Source organism: Oreochromis niloticus, linkage group LG14 (assembly GCF_001858045.2).
Source record: "Oreochromis niloticus isolate F11D_XX linkage group LG14, O_niloticus_UMD_NMBU, whole genome shotgun sequence".
In the NCBI taxonomy this organism is placed as follows: Eukaryota; Metazoa; Chordata; class Actinopteri; order Cichliformes; family Cichlidae; genus Oreochromis; species Oreochromis niloticus.
The window spans coordinates 14,442,193-14,458,985 of record NC_031979.2 but is presented as its reverse complement, the minus strand read 5'-3'; the positions used below and the strand labels follow the sequence as shown (position 1 = coordinate 14,458,985).

Genomic DNA, 16,793 nt, shown 5'->3' with positions numbered 1-16,793 from the left:
GGACATTTTGCTGCTTAATCCAATACAGTTTATTTACATAGAAAAACTTAACATGATGCATTCTTAAAAAGAGAAGAAGAAATATACACACTCGCTTATGTTTTCAGTAGCTATGGTTGATTAAGTAACACATGACTTTATTTTGTTGCAAGGGAAATGTCTGTGTTACAGCAGCAGGATTAAGCATAAAGAGTAAAATCTACAATAAAAACACAGTTGAAAGTACCGCAGGCCCAGGTGAAAGCCTAATCATGTGAGGTAGTGCAAAGAGTTAATGTACAACAGTGATTAAATGGAAATAATTGGAGTTAAAGAAGCACAAGACATTCTGCAAAAGAATAGTGGGAATAGCATTAATTAAAAAAAAAAAAATGTATGTAGATTATAAGAAACTAACAGGTGTGTTCAGTGGTCATAAAAAGAAGAGCTGCGGTAGAGTTTCTTAGAGAACAGGAGAAATGAGTTCCTGAGGCGTTCTTTATGGCAGCGTGGTTGAATGAGTCGGCAGGAGAATGAGCTCAGTAGTGTGGAGTGGAACAGGTAACATGGATTGTCCCTGATGGAGAGCAGTTTGTTCAGTGACCTCCTGCCCTTCACTGACTCAAACGCTTCCAGATTCTAGCCAATGAGGTTTCCACCCTTGTGGATTCCTGACCCGACCAAACACCAGCAATGTGCCATGTACTTTGCTGCTGACTGAATGACTGACTGGCAGATCTCCAGCATCTTGCTGCAGGCATCTGGATCTGTGCAAATCCCTCAGCAAGGATTTCACAAGGTGATCTTGTTCTGATATACTTTTTACCCCTCAGCCGTAAAAGGCTGACGGTGTATTGTAGCCACCCCAGGTTTGTGAATCCAATAACTCAAGAACAAGGTGACAAAAATAGATACCATTGGTGTATCTATTAAAAATGTCAAACGAGTTTGAATCGCAGTGACCTTGACCTTAAGGTCACAGGTCAAATTTTCTCAAATCTAGGATTTTGAAATTGATACCATAGGTGCATCTAGTAGGAAGCTGAGAGGTCAGACTGGCGCTGTGACTGCATATCAGGGGTAACAAGTGTCTGGCATAGATCTACACAGTTTTTACTAATGTAGCATTTTATTAGCCATCTTATAACTTGATACTATAGTACTTGAGATGCAAGTATTATAAAGTAGCTCCAGCATTATATCTTGAATAGAGACATCCAGCAGCAGAGACTGTCTCAGTTCTCGCCAGTGCAGATGTCAGAGTCCAGGAATTCAAAAGAATTATGTGAAATCAAAGCAGCAATATAAACAATTTATACAAAACACATAAGTTTTTATTTTCTTATCTGCATGAAAGCCACAGTAATCCCCAGTGCTAGCACAGCTGACTGTAGCTGGAGATCACCTGTTCAAGAGACGTGAAGCTGTCTAGGAAGTCCTCCTCTGAGATGCCAAATTTAATGTACTGATGGATGTACGCCCTGTAACACAGGAAACGTGAAAGAAAAGAATTTTAAAAAAGAGAAACCGTCTGCTATACTTCTGGGACCAGCTTTTCCTAACTGTGCATGTACAGGGACTGACCCACCTGGAGGCAAACATATTCCAGGCTTTTCCCACCATGTCATCCAGAGGTCTGAGCAGAGCCTGGCTGTTACTGACCAGCGTGGCAGATTTCTCATACTTATTAAAGGGTACAGGGGATTTCCACAAGCTGAAAGCTTCTTTGGATGAGAGCCAGGAGGTGTACAGGGCTGGATCATCAATGCCACCTAAGCACATAAGCACATAATTCACATCCAATGCTCTGTACAATCTGCAGACTTAATACAAAAGGACTGCTCTAATCAGTCTTTTGGAAACATCATCCCCTACATGACTGTCATAAATTTATCTGGTAAACTCACACAATCACTGCCCTTTTCCCCTTTTAATTAAATTAAATCAATGTTTCATCCATCCATCTGACCTGTCTCTGCACTGTAGACATCTTTCCCTCTCAGGATGAGAAGGTTGGCCAGAGAGGTGTTAAAGCTGCCCCCTGCGAGACTCCTGCTCCGCCCAGATTCAGCAGGAGGACGCACCTGCCAGTCTATACCTGTCACATGACAAACAAAGATCCTCTCACTATCACTTCCAACAATATCTCATTAACATAACAGGCTAAACGGTTATGTTAGTGTACACTTGCCTTCTTCCATCTTTGTGTTGGAGATGAGCATCTGTCGCAGGTGTTTGAGCAGCCCCGGCCAGCTAAACGTACTGTAGGCTATGGAGGAACTGGCCATCTGTGGGATGGTGCACATGCTCAGTAGTTTGTACTCTGGATGACAGGCAAGAGCACTCACCAATTCACCTGACAAAAAAAAAAAAAGGCTGGATTGTGAGAAAGGCAAACTCTGTGTGAACCTTAAGGGTGTGTGTGTATGTGTATACAGTTGTGGTGAAAAGTTTACATACACTCATCATTGGCGTGAATGTCTTGGTTATCTTTGGCTTTTAGTCATTTGTTTTAACTGCTTTTTTCCCCCCAGAGAATATGATTACACATCTTTAATGACCCAACAATTGTTAACTACCAGATGTACTCAATCATGACCACTAACAAGAGGTGAATTGGTCTCGGCAAGTTAAAAGACATTGCAGATCCTTCAGCACCACTTATTAAAGGATTTAAGTGAATGTACGTATATATTGGAACCTGTATGTATACTTCTGACCCTGAGTGGAATATGGAAAATCCAAAATAAATTCAAACTTGTGCACCAAACTCCAGTATCATTAAAGATGTATGCTGTACAAAGGTTCCACCTGGAAAAACAACAGCTCAAAAAAAACAGTTCAAAGCCCCAAATTACCATGACATTCAAGCCCACGATGAGTGTGTAAACTTCTGTCCACAACTCCAGGTGTGAGTGAGTGTTTGCCCTTTCTCACCCAGAGGATTTCTGCTGTATGCTCCATGGGAGTCAGCGGTGAGCGCGGGCTGCAGGATACTGCCCAGCTGGTGGGCGATGACCCTGTTGACGTCACTGAAAGAGATGTGTTTGATGTTAAGCAACTGACTGCAGATCCTGTGCACCGTGTCGTTCTCGTGCACCAGTATGGCGTCTGACAACTGGTAGAGATGAGCCAGCGTCAGCACAGAGTTATAGTTCTGGACGATCACCTGAAAGTAAACAGTCAGAAGGTAGCACGATTCTCTTTTACACCACGTTAAAGATAGGTCAGCGTCCACACCTCTCCAGTCCCGTACGGCCAGGTAAGGTGGTTGAGGATGAAGGATGATGGGTAAATATCACGGAGACACTGAGTAACGTAGGTGCCAACACCTGACCCCGTCCCCCCTGCCACACTCATCATTGCTATAAGCCCAGCCAGTCTGTCACAGCGCTCCACCTCCCGCCTCACCAGCTCCTCCACTGCGTCTCTGTGACGAGGACCATGGACACAATACCTAGATCAGTAAAAGAAACAGATGATCAGCGTGAATGCTATCAAATGACAGCATTCCAGAATAGGTGGGCTCATACTGTCCCATCCTTACCCATTAGCCCAGTTGTTTCCGGAGCCCTGCTTTTGGCTGAAGTGAGAACTCTCTCCATAGCTCCATCTGCCCGACTTTGCAGCCATGCTCATACTCCGGTTGATTACTTTAGGCTCCATATCTATCAACAGTGCCCTGGCAACGAGGTCTGGTGTAGGGGAAAACACGGCAGGAAACATGAGTGCGGAAGACGGGACTCAGACTTTGTTTAGTACCATTAGAGAGGCGTCGTACCTCCGTGTGCGGTCTGGTGAAAGAACCGCTCGCAGCTGGCAACGCTGTAGGTCTTCCTCTGTCCCTCCTGAGCATCGCTACAAATGATGTCAAACAGCTCCTGACCCACCTGGTTACCGCACTGACCGAGCTGAACTGTTACTACAGACATGTTTCACCCAGATGATAACACTCAGTACCGGTCACAGAGCGATGGCACTCACGCTGTGACCCAACCGCGACCTCGAGCTGATGAAGCAACGCTTCATAACTTCGGGGCTGTCTATACCTTCGTAGATATATCTGGTACGTTGGTGTTGCAGCGCTCGCGAAGCCGCCACAAGAAGTTGAATTGGCATTTCCGGTCGAAACCGGCAAAAGTTTCAAAATAAAACTCAATCAATCAACTAAACCTTGTTCTGAAACATTTCGCGGAGCATATCAGCGTTTTTTGTGCCCGCCTGTAAAGCACTTTGGGTCAACTTCTGTTGTTTAAAGTCAACACAGAAAGGTTCAGACATTTCTCATAGTGCATGTGTAAGGTTTGTGCATGTGTATTTTTATTTCCAAAGAAATAATTTATTTAACACAAATCAGTGGGGTACATACTGAACGTAAGAGAATAGAAACAAAGTATCGATCCTAACGCACTAGTATAGATTCAGTACCGATACTACTGACATTTGGATGATTCACCCACCTCTAATTTCCATTTACTTTGTCAGCATCTTGTATATCCAAATACATTTTAATTTTTTGCCAAAAAGATTGTTCTTGAATGTTATTAAACACTTACATTACATATAAAAAATGCTATAAAAGTCAGCTAAAAACATCCCTTTTGTTTCGTCTGTATATTAATATGATATGGTTTCATTATACTAAAGGAAGACTAAAAGAAAGAAGTTCGATAACTTACAAACTTAAATGTGTTGTAGTTTGTTAGGTTGAAAAAACTTTTTTGCTATCAGATTCAGTATCTATAAATTTCAAGATACTTAGTAAATGAAATACTAAGATAATGACTCAAAATGTTCCTTTTTATTGTTTTCACATCATTTGTTCATAGGTAGGTATGCATGAATGGTACAAAGGAGTATCGGGACCACATTAAGATTTTATTTTAAGAATAAAGTCTAAATTTCGAGATTAAACTTGAAATACTATTGAAACGTGAAGATTAAAGTTGTTTCATGTGGCTTTTGTCGATGAGTAAAAGAAATCGTATTTCAGAATCAGTTTAATAAGCAGGGAAATTATTTCTCTTTTAGCACATAAACACAAACACCTTGTGGTGATAAACAGAAGGATTTGAAGAGACGGTGCAGGAAGCTGCATCTGGCCAGAAGGAAAACCACACAACCTGGAAAAAAAAATGCAAATATCATTTCGAGTTTAATCTCGAAATTTCAACTTTATTCTTAAAAGGAAGAGTTTTTTCTTAATGTTGCCTTAATATTTCATTGTAGGATATGTAACAAGTGTTTAATAAAATTTGAAAAATTGTACTATTACAAATTGTGATACTTATCTCTGCCTTCAAGAGTTAAGTCAAGCTTTCATATTTAACAGTACCCTTGTCGACAAATCTTGTAAAGTGAATGTTAATGTTTTGCCGGCTTTTTGACTTACACATTACTTGTTAATATTTAAGCTGAAATAAACGTATTTTATTTACGAATATAATTTCCAAGTTTATGAATTAATTAAAAGCCAGAGGAGGAATTTCCAGCAATGAATTCTAACTTGTGAAAAAAGCAGTGAAAAGAGGTTACCGCCCACTTTGTGAGTGCCGCAGTGCGCATGCTCAGTGTAGTAGCCGGTTATGGCGGCGGTGTGTGTTTGTCCATGAGGTGGGGGACTCCTGCTATTCTTGCGGTGTGTGACAGAGCGATCCGAGCGAAGCGCTGCCATGGCTGGAGTGTTTGACATTGATTTGGACCAGCCGGAAGAAAATGTCTCCGACGATGAGAACGAGGAGGTATACTTTAGCGGGAGACGCTGACGATTTACCGCGAAAGCTGTCACAGCAGAAACTCTGCACGCACGGAAGCTAGCTGCTTAGCCTGGTAGCCTGCCTGACAGCCGCCCGCAGGCCTTCTCCTGCAGCCGGACAGCTCAGGCCCTTTTCACACAGGGACATAGCCGAAGCTAGTGCTAATTAGCACGACCGGGATCGCGACAGAGCTGTCACCGGCTTTAATGCTAACATGATCCGGCGATGACATGCGCACGGTGTTGACGCTGTGTCAAAGCCCAGCGCTGTCATGTTGGGAGTTGAGCAAGACGTCCTTACTTGGCCAAAGGTGCTGCAGTGATAAATGTAGCTCCGAGCGCAACAGTTTATTTTGGCAGGACTGTGACAGCCAGAGTGGGAATGTGCAGTGGAGTGTCCGCTTGTTTCTGTTCTCGCTGAGATATAAAAGGCAGCAATACTCCAGAAATACACTGCATTTTTAAAATGAGGGGCTTTGAAGAGCTGCTGTCCCAGAGTCTCGGCTTCTTATTACAAAAACAGCAAGAAAAAAACTTCCAAGTGCAGCTGCTGAACAGAAGAGAGTGCATTATACAGCACACACGTCTATATGTATAAACTTTATTTAGAAAGCTTTCCTGAAAGGTCACATCAGCCTCTTTAAAGAGGAAGATATTTGTTTATTAAGCCTATTGTGCAAGAGGCTATAATTTAGGTACTGCTATAAATATTTATTGTTTTCATGAGTGATTATTTAAGTGAGTTGTAGATCAGTTATTACTGACCAAAAGGCAAGAAAACCGCAAGAAAAGCAGCAAGTGGAGAAGCTGTAAGAATAAAATGTTTGGTATTTTTTGCTAAACATTGATCAATATTCAAAAGAGCTGCTGAGTAACTGAATTCCCAAGAATTTATTGATGAAACAAGTCAGCTGTAAATGTAAACAGCTGTTTCCCTGCATGCTGCCAAGAACAGTGTTAGAAATGCTTTATTGTAGTAGTTACTTAAACATGTAGAGGACTGGGTATGTCCTTATGAAGTTAAAAGCTGAGAGAAAGCCTTAAAAACTGGTGTATCTGTCACAAGCTCCTTCAGTCCACATATTAAAGTATCCTTGGACACACTGAAAGTTTCCCTGGGTGCATCCATCGGAGTGTGAGTGTTAGAAAAAGCACTTAGGGATAGAGAATAGTCCCGTGTGTGATTGGACGAATAAGACGTGTAGAAAGAAGCACTTTGAAGAACTTTAGTAGGAAGGCGCTATTTATAAGTACCAGTCCATTTACCATTTACATCATGGCTGCTGTGGATTCTGTTCATGACAAAAACAAAGAAAAATCCTTCACAACTTGTTTTGTTTTCCTCTTTTTCACCCAGGGTCAAATCGCTGATCTCATGGAGCAGTGCATTGAGTTGTAAGTTTTTAAAACTTGACTTTTGTGAGATTTTTATAACCAAAGAGGTCAAAAAGAGGCACGGGCATAATAGAAAGTCGAACATGTCTCACTGCAGCAACATGGATGACTGCGAGAAGATCGAGATATCCGAGGACAACGTCAATCAGGGCACAGAGAGCATCCGACCGGAGTGCTTCGAGCTGCTGCGCGTCCTGGGGAAGGGTGGCTACGGAAAGGTAATCATTGCCTTGACAAAGCGCTCTTTTATTTTGTGCCTGTGATGTGGCGTCTGCTAGTGCTTTGACCCGTATTTCTTAAAGCGCATCTTTCTGACATGTCGATCCCTTTCCTCCCTGGGCAGGTTTTTCAAGTTCGAAAGGTTGTCGGCGCTGCGGCGGGCAAAATATTTGCCATGAAAGTTTTAAAAAAGGTACATTTCTTCCCCTTTTCTTTGCAATGTTACCCCTCGCCAATTCCAGAACACACAATCCTGTTCATCAATTAGAGCTCCTCTCATTTTGTTTCATATGAACACAGCTGCATGTTTGTCATTAAACATTACGATGCTTTGGTCTGCAAACACTGGCTTCCTCTGAAGCCTGTGGCGGGGTAAGATTTCACTGCTAGTTGGTAGATTGCCATCAGCTCTGCTCTGCTGCAGCCTTGGCACTTAAAACACTCTGCCTCAGCCCATTAGACGCTGCTCGATTCTCACACTGCTTCTGCTTTATTGGCTTACGTGACCCTAGTGACACATTAAAGAACTGCCACGTTTCAGTTATTTGTTTAAACCCCTTGGCTTTAAGGCAGCGGCACAGCTCCGATACGGGGCTGTAGGGTGGCGATAGAGGCCAGGTTTCATCTTTATGAAGCATCTCAAGGTATGAAATCAGTCCTGACTTGCCCAAAATTCCCAGTTGCATACATTTATTTTCTTAAACTACAGTTTATCATCTCACGTTGGTCTGTCCTAACCTGCCAGTTGTTCCCTCCATGTGGACGGAGATCACTGTATGAATGCAGAATTTGAGTTAAATACCAGAATTTTCCAGAGATCACACTGAGATAAAACTTCCATTCAGATTTCATGTCCAATGAAGGAAAAGCTTAGATATTCTTCTTAATTTAAAACAATCAGATAAAGTTTGAGCAGTGATTTACAACTTAGAGCGTTTTCACACCTATCGTTCATTGACTCGAATCAGTTTTAGACTTGGAGCGTTTTCCTGTGGTTTGGTTTGTTTTCAGTATTTTTCAAAGAAAAATCAAAGCGACCAAATGCGTCGATACAAAACACGTGAGAACATTCAATCTACTCATTTGCCATATGTGTCCCTTTGAACCTATAGCTTCATTAGAAAACACATATGCATATGTAGAGTACTGTGTAAAAGTCCTGAGCTACCCCTCATATCTTGCTTCCACTGGGATGACTTTTAAATTACCTTCTTGTCATTTTTAAAGTGGTCTTGAGGAATAGTTCTCCAGGCTGTTAAACCACGTTCTTTAACTGTGAATCATTCAAGCAGAGCAAGGAACCACTTTTAAGTAGTATAAAAGCACATCTCTTAAGGTGAATCTACAAAGAAATGCCAAAGATATATCAGGCATAAAATAGGTTTGGTTGAAAACTTGGCATATCTTGGCATGGTGTTCAGTGTGTCCTTCAAAAAAATTGGAGGAAACTCGGCAAGTGGGGGATAAATAGAAGATGTGTCAGGCCTAAAAAAAAAATAAAAATATATATATATATATCCATGAGACATGGGAAAATATCCAGCAATACTATCAGCCATGGATTGGCCTCCCCAGAGGCCGGACCTCAACATTACTGAAGCTGTGTGTGATCATCTTGACGGAGAACATCCAAAGAAGAGCTCTGAATGTCCTTCAAGAAGTTTGGAAAACTATTCCTGAAGACACTTAAAGAAATGACACGACAGCTTTCCTAACGGAGTTCAGGCTGTGTGGATAATAGTGATCATACCAGAAATTGGCCTCAAAGCTTGTTAGAATTGTACAAACTCTGCTTTGTATTTTCATGTAAGTTTGCTTGTTTCAATAAATTGCTGCATCTGTTTCCCATTCTCTTAGTAAAATGTAAAGAAAAGAGTTGGCTTAAGACTTTTGTTCAGCACCGTATAAAATCCAGAATAGTCGCGTTTGCTTCAGCCTGTCAGTGTTTTTAACGTGATAGCCGAACTGCTGAACGCGTCGTCATTATCCCGTGTGTTAATGTTTCAGCCTGGACTGCCATAAAACCATCATATAATTTATGATTTACTCTCTAGTTGGAACTTTGATTCAGGGCTGCATGTGTGAGAGAGAGAGGGAAAGGTTCAAAGTTCTGAGGTTGGACTGCGGTGCTTCTGAGATGCTTGATAATCACATGTTAGTAGAGTAGTTAGAAGAAGTGAGAAGGGCTGGAAATTCACATTAAATTGCACAAATCAGCCAGTTCTCATTGGTCTTTCACTCAGTGCTGAGACAGCGGAGTTGCTGACGGGCAGCTTTTTGGCCTTCTGACAAAAGTGTTTAGTAAACAAAAAGAAGAGTGAAGGAAGAGAGCTTCTCTCTGTGCACATAATGATTCCCACTAGACTGACACCGGTGTACTCCGGTAGGGCTGCATGTATTTTAATGCATGTTTTTTTTTGTTTAGTTTATAACTTACCAGGTGATTGATCTGCCTTCTTAAACTTATTAAAGTAGACTTAGAATTATAATAATGAAATGTGAATCTGCTGCTTTCATATGGAAGAACAAAAGATTCAAAAGCTTGACCAAAGCGAGACACCACTCAGCACGTGCTGATTAAAAACAAGAAAACACAAATATCTCTTTAGGAAAAACCCCAAACCTTGGTATTATTTATCTGACAAATGACAACCGGAAGAACAGAGACAGCACACTGGACTTGATGCATGACATTCAACCACTAAAACTAATGTTTCTGTCCACGAATACAAGTAAATAACTGTAATTTGGCATCTCAATGAAAAATAATAGAAATGTGCTTTACTCTTTATTCTTTATTTCTATATTTTCTGCTTCATTGTTAAATAGTAAACTTAAAAATTCATGCCTAACAACAATAATTATGTTCAAACGTTAAAAATGTAGTTTCAGTTAAAGGGTTTGCACGTACTGGTGGATTAACCATTACATTACTACAACATTACAAACATGAAGAATGATTTTGGTCATTACAAATACTTTTAACTTTAGGCCAGCTCTGACATAAACCTTACACTAATACATTTGTTAAGCACTGCACTATCCAGCTGGTTGTATCATGTGATCCAGCTCGGCAGCCAAATGCAAATGTTTTTACTTTAAAGGCTTTTGCACTTCCTGGTGACAGCAGTGAATTAACTGAGTTCTGTCTGTGCAAGATATGATGATATGATGGGCACTGTTTGCTAACTTTACTTTCATATTGCAAAATACGATGTTACAGCATTTTATTTTGAGGAACTTAATGGTGTTTAATGGACACAGAAGTAGCTTTTTAAACTAAGAACATCCACGCTGTCGTTTATTTTCGGGATAAAAATTTAGTCTAGTCACTTGTGTAAAATGTTATCTTTTACTTACACTGTGACTCACATACATATATAGTGTCTCTGTGTCGCCTGGATGGGTGGCGTGTTGTTGGTCAAGCTTTTGAGTTGTTCTGCCCACCGTACTGCAGATGACTAAGCTGAAGCCCTGAGTCTTACAGTGAAGCCCTGTTATTTTCTCTGGATTAGTCACGCCGGACAAACAGGCAGTGACAGAACATGTGCTGCATATAATGCTGCTGTGTCTGCTTCTTAAATAATGTGTTCATTTGCAGGCTATGATTGTGCGCAACGCCAAGGACACAGCCCACACCAAGGCGGAGAGGAACATCCTGGAGGAAGTGAAGCATCCCTTCATTGTCGATCTCATCTACGCCTTTCAGACGGGAGGGAAGCTATACCTCATCCTGGAGTACCTGAGTGGTCAGTGCAAGCAGTACACTCACATATACAGAGCTTTAATATGGCTCCTAGCAGGCACTCTTCTTGTATCTTACTATATGCGTGAAATCTCTGTCTGCCTGTGAGCTCCTCCTAAAAACCAGCACAAGTTGAGCAACCAAAATTGGCACATAGATGCGTCTTACAGGCGATTTATGCTTCAGTGGGAAATCTACGCAATTTACCTAACGTAGTAACCTCAAATCTCTCTGAAACCTCACGCCAGATAAAATATAAAATTACCAGAAATGTAACTACAACAATCGTATGACCCCCTCAACCCTATGAGCAAGTGCTTTGGTGACAGTGGGAAGGAAAAACTCCCTTTTAACAGGAAGAAACCAGGTTCAGCGTAAACATCAGATCTGAATATTGTAAATACACTGAAATTAGTGTTCTTTGCATTTTATTTTCCGCCTTTGTTCTTTTTCCTTCTTCACTCTCTCATCTCTCTATAGTGCTCTCACGCTGTCTTCAAACTGTATGTAACAGGATCTAATGCACACATCCATTACACTGTAGCTGTCTTGTTAATCATGCATTTATCTCTAATGTATCTGATATTAGATAATGTTATACTATTTCATTTCGCCGTGAGGCCAGAGGGGAGTGTCCCAAACAGTTAATGTGCAGGGGTGTGAGGGGTCACAGCAATTTTCCTCGCCCGTCTCGGTGTGATGGAGGCGTAAAGGCTTATGGAGGTTAATATACGAGTAGTGCGAGTCACATAATTGTGGTTTAGATTCCCGAGCAGAAACGTTTGCATCTATCGAACACGAGAACCTGACAGTCACCTCTTCTTTCTGCTCGGCCGTTCCACACGGGTCAGACATTTAAGAATGTGCATATATGGCTGTTAGTAGCATGAACATGTGTTCACCTGTGCAGGAGGAGAACTCTTTATGCAACTGGAGAGAGAGGGCATCTTCATGGAAGACACAGCCTGGTGAGCATGACGATGCACTGAAACACAGATTCCAGGATGAAATGTTCGGATTGGTTAAAGATGATGTAATATCTCAGAGACCTCCGTTATAGATGTCGACAGTCTGAATGACTTCATTAGTTCTGTTACACTGCAGATAAGCATAAGCAGCAAAATATATGCTTTGTCTTTTCTTGTCTGATGGCTCAGATGCAATGTGGACCTCAGACCGGCTTAAAGTTTTTCTTTTTCTTTAGTTTTTACCTGGCAGAGATCTCCATGGCTCTGGGTCACCTGCACCAGAAGGGCATCATCTACAGAGACCTAAAGCCCGAGAACATCATGCTTAACAGCCAAGGTGAGAGGGGAAATGGCTAAAAACTTAAAAATGACCTTAAGATTTATAATGGCAGCTCTTTTTCAATATATATGTTAATGTGAGGCTAATGTTTGTGCCGTTTTCCTCAAAGGTCACGTAAAGCTGACAGACTTCGGGCTGTGTAAAGAATCCATTCACGACGGCACGGTCACGCACACTTTCTGTGGCACCATTGAATACATGTGAGTACATTTCTTGTTTTTAATTAATCTCTTATCCAGCAATGACAATCGTTCTTCATGCCAGCTTGATGATCTTTGCTAAGTAACATTACTGCACCAGTAATACGCACTCGCATTATCACAGGGCTCCAGAGATCCTCATGAGAAGCGGGCACAACAGAGCGGTGGACTGGTGGAGTCTGGGCGCTCTGATGTACGACATGCTCACAGGAGCGGTCAGTTAAACATTAACAGCCTGGAAAGAAAAAAAAGCTTTCTCATTGGCTCTTATTAATGGACTGTTATAAAATATGAATCCGCATTAGCGACGGTAGAGTAACCTCAGCTCCATCTTTTACTGCAGCCGCCTTTTACTGGTGAAAACCGAAAAAAGACAATTGACAAGATCCTGAAGTGTAAGCTCAGCCTCCCGCCCTACCTCACACAAGAAGCTCGAGACCTCCTAAAAAAGGTATCTAGAGGTTGTTTTTTCCCCTCCTGTTAGTTGACTGTTGTCTTGTTATTGTCTTCTTATTTTTATTTTTTACATTTTTTTTCAGTTGCTAAAGAGAAACGCTTCATTGCGGCTGGGAGCGGGAGCAGGAGACGCTGCAGAGGTGCAGGTGAGAATATGCAGCTGGATATCGGTGATAAGTCGCACCAGCTCTGCCATGAACTACTCAGTGCTTATTTATAGACGCAGAACACGCATATTCCATCTGTTCATTGCGCTTTGTTGTGTGGTTTTGCCATAGAGTCATAACTTCTTCCGACACATCAACTGGGACGATTTGCTGGCTCGGAAAGTGGAGCCTCCCTTCAAGCCTTTTCTGGTGAGTACTCGAGCGGGAAACTGCAAGAAGTCCTCAGCTTAAGTTTCAAGTTACGTTTCGGGAATGGCAACCAGGTCCTCTCCTGTTTCAGACGTGCTCGTGTTGCTGTACCCCCTCACCTGCGTGTCCTCTGTTCTGTCTTCGCAGCAATCGGCTGACGACGTGAGTCAGTTTGACTCAAAGTTCACCAGTCAGACGCCCGTCGATAGCCCGGATGACTCGACCCTCAGTGAGAGCGCCAATCAAGCCTTCCTGGTAACTTCTGACTCAGGCTCTGTTAGAGTTTTCAGTACTGAATCCATGTGCAGCATCTCTTAAGGCTCAAAGGATGACAGTAAGGTGTCATCTTAATGATTTCTCAATTGTTTTAGGATTTAATGATAAACTGTAAAGATTATTCATTATCACAGGGCAGAAACAAATATGAGACTGACAGTCGCTGCACTTGGCTCATTAGTAAACGAGGAGTCCTCTCATTAGTTTTGTCCTAAACACGACTTCTTCTCCCCTGACCTGTTTCTTTCCCTGTGATTTAGGGTTTCACGTATATTGCTCCATCGGTCCTTGAAAACATCAAAGAAAAATTCTCATATGAGCCAAAAATCCGCTCACCGCGACGCATCATGGACAGCCCAAGAACACCGCTCAGGTAATGCCAGCGTCAGAAACGAGCGTGTTTGTGTTGCGACGGATGGTCCTCAGGCTGATGCCTCTGGTACAAATGCTTTTCATTCAGAAGTAACGTTATCAGACCGCACTAAAAGTATGTTTTTTGGATAAAATGATCACTTATGGTCTTTACATATAGTGCAGATTCTCAGTTGGTTTCATTTTGTATTAAACACAGAAGCAATTAGCTTAAAAACGAGTTAAAATAACATAGTTAACATTTTATTTTGTAAGTTATGGTGCTTTTAGTATAAAATTAGTGGCATGACCTCTAAAGATGTCCTGTGATAAGAGGCAGCAGATCATGTAAGTCCTGCATGTTCCAAGGTGTGCCCAAGTGAGTCGGCCTGAAGCCGAGGAGAGGCTGGGTTTTACCACACGACAGAGAGGCTGAAGCAGAGCACAAATTATGTTTGGGAACACAAGTCAATCCTGACCTAAGTGACTGTGACGTGAGCTGCATGAAACATCAAGTTGTTGCTCCCGAAGGAGTTTCTATAAGTTCCTAAATTTAAGAACTTACTGTGTTTTTCCAGCATGGAGTCAGTTTTTACTCAGTGAGTTCAATAAAGACATGAAAGGTCCAGCTGACCTCCTGTGTGTTAGTTTAGTCCGATGGTTTTAAGACTGCATCTGTTGCTTAGTCGAAGATCACGCCACACTTTGACAGTAATCGGTGCTGAAATCCTGCTGATTCTCCAGGGTACAAATACTTTTTCTAGGATCTCTCTGCTTTCTGAGGAAGCTCAGATCCTTCAGTGAGTGCCGCAAGATGCTGGATCTTGTACCAGTCTGCATATTTAAACCAGTGAAGGGCAGGAGGTCACTGAGCAAACTTAGTGATGCTCTCCATTTCACCCGCTCGGCTCCACACTCCTGAGATTCTCCCTCAGACAGTAAAGAAACATCTGTCTCAATCATCTTTTTTTTTCCTTCTCCATCATAATATTTCGTCAGTTCAGCTGATAAAATCACTTGAAGTTCTTGTCACTGTGTCTGAATTTTGTCCTTTTTCTGCTGTTAAAATACAGAAAATAATCAATTTGCCATTTTTCATCATTCACCTGTTTTTCCTCTGTCCTTTCAGCCCGGTCAAGTTTTCAGGCGGGCACTGTTGGCATCGGAGCCCCCTCGTTCCCAGCGGTGGACCCGGTGTCCTCCAGTCTCCTCAAGACCAGGCCATGGAACTGTCCACCCCAGAGCAGATGGACATCACAACCAGCGCCGAGGCCTCGGCCCCTCTCCCCATCCGTCAGCCTGCTGGGATCAACCTTGCTCAGATGAAGCAGCAAGCCTATCCTGTCATGGCCAAACGGCCCGAGCATCTACGTATGAACCTATGACCCCGCCGCCACTGTTTAGGAGAGTTTATTTCTTGACTCTTTTTTTTTTTTCTTCCTCCCACCAATGTTATTTTTTTAAGAAACAAAGCAAAAAGAAATGGATGCTAGAGACAATGAAAATCCAAAATTGCACATCCGCACACTACATATACTGTCAGAACCTGGAGTTTGTGCGTGCATTTGGGACTCCGGCGTGCTATGGTTAAGTGCTACCGACAATATCACGTCTCACCACTTCTGACACCTCAGGTCTGTTGACCTTCGTCTTCTACCCCGACCCCACCCCCACTCAAATGGACTACAACAGATGTTTGGAGGAGCTGCAGCCTGTAACGTATCTCACGGTGTGCAAGCAACTCAAACTGAAATGCAGTCGGCCTAGAAGGTTTCCAAAGTGCTTTACGCTGTTTAAAAGTGGGGGGAGAGGCGAGCTTCTTCCATTGGAAGAATTTGGACAGGACTTCTCAGATAAAATGCTTCCTGTCTCTGAGTGAAAAGGTATGAATTTATTTAAAAAAAAGAAAGATTGATTAAGGAAATTGTCTTTGAGTAGCAGACAAGAAGAGGCTCTGGGGATGATGAATATAGCTTTATGTCTTAACAAACACATCAACGATGAACCAGAGAGCCTTGATTCAAAGGAGGAAACCCCCTGTTGATTTTTACAATCTTTGAGCGTCGGTGTTATGGATGATGTGTGAAACGGTTCATTTGGCGTGGGATCCCTGCCTCAGTTATCCACTCTTCAGGCATTACCACACTATAGGTTGTATCACTGGGGTTAGCCGGCACGTCACCAGGTACACGGGCCTCATTCAGCATTAGCGTGAACCACTTTCTCTTCCCCTATCGTCACACAAAACAAACTGATTTCGGTGCTGCTTTCTTTGACACCCCCCACCCTCACCCTCCTCAGTCTTACACCCAGCAGGAGATGCTGCGCCCCTGCGGTTTTTGGGACGTCGGACCTCACCTGACCCGTGGAATGATTCACATCGGAGACTGCGGCACCAGTTGATCTGGACTGTCTGCCGTTTTTATGCTCCAAAAACCTGGAGCAGCATTTACAGCCTCCTTGCCTCTGCATTAACTTGTTAAGGAGCAACATTTTAGAAGTCTTGGAAAGCAAGAAAAATTATAAATAAACTGTAAAAGAAATACAAACTGCCGTGTCGTGTTTTAATTGCAAGAAAAGCACCGGGAGACCTCGTATGTTTGCATATCGTTTAATTACAAAGTTGTGCTACGAGCACATTTAAATGTATCACCAGACATCTAATCAGTCATTTTTCCTTTTGTAACTGGAGATTTGAACTCATCACAAACACAAAAGGTGCAAAGTAAAAAAAAAACTAATGTAATTAAAAA

The 16,793-nt window shown here is 42.2% G+C and overlaps 2 protein-coding genes across 2 annotated transcripts; one reads left to right on the top strand and one right to left on the bottom strand.

Moving 5' to 3' along the window:
* Nucleotides 1-95: 95 nt before the first annotated feature.
* Nucleotides 96-4,116, bottom strand: tubd1 (tubulin, delta 1). The gene is made up of 8 exons (XM_003441706.5): nt 3,761-4,116; nt 3,527-3,674; nt 3,220-3,436; nt 2,917-3,148; nt 2,171-2,335; nt 1,949-2,077; nt 1,568-1,751; nt 96-1,460 (listed from the first exon to the last, which is right to left on the bottom strand). The coding sequence occupies exons 1-8, from the start codon at nt 3,909-3,911 to the stop codon at nt 1,355-1,357; spliced, it is 1,332 nt and encodes a 443-aa protein (XP_003441754.1). The 5' UTR covers nt 3,912-4,116; the 3' UTR covers nt 96-1,354.
* Nucleotides 4,117-5,523: 1,407 nt separating this feature from the next.
* rps6kb1b (ribosomal protein S6 kinase b, polypeptide 1b) lies at nt 5,524-16,295 on the top strand. Its single transcript, XM_003441615.4, has 15 exons — nt 5,524-5,720; nt 7,092-7,129; nt 7,227-7,347; nt 7,473-7,541; nt 10,950-11,097; nt 12,004-12,061; nt 12,298-12,398; nt 12,511-12,601; nt 12,726-12,816; nt 12,945-13,052; nt 13,141-13,203; nt 13,336-13,413; nt 13,561-13,668; nt 13,950-14,062; nt 15,170-16,295. The coding sequence occupies exons 1-15, from the start codon at nt 5,652-5,654 to the stop codon at nt 15,423-15,425; spliced, it is 1,512 nt and encodes a 503-aa protein (XP_003441663.1). The 5' UTR covers nt 5,524-5,651; the 3' UTR covers nt 15,426-16,295.
* The last annotated feature ends 498 nt before the right edge of the window (nt 16,296-16,793 follow it).

Bases quoted from the DNA above. Each gene is read 5' to 3' on its own strand.
- tubd1 (XM_003441706.5), bottom strand. From the start codon at position 3,911: ATGTCTGTAGTAACAGTTCAGCTCGGTCAGTGCGGTAACCAGGTGGGT. The intron at 2,336-2,916 runs GTGAGAAAGGGC...TTTTTTTGTCAG, and splicing joins ATACAGCAGAAATCCTCTGG to GTGAATTGGTGAGTGCTCTT. The intron at 2,078-2,170 runs GCAAGTGTACAC...GTCATGTGACAG, and splicing joins CAACACAAAGATGGAAGAAG to GTATAGACTGGCAGGTGCGT.
- rps6kb1b (XM_003441615.4), top strand. From the start codon at position 5,652: ATGGCTGGAGTGTTTGACATTGATTTGGACCAGCCGGAAGAAAATGTC. The intron at 5,721-7,091 runs GTATACTTTAGC...TTTTTCACCCAG, and splicing joins CCGACGATGAGAACGAGGAG to GGTCAAATCGCTGATCTCAT. The intron at 7,348-7,472 runs GTAATCATTGCC...CTCCCTGGGCAG, and splicing joins GGAAGGGTGGCTACGGAAAG to GTTTTTCAAGTTCGAAAGGT.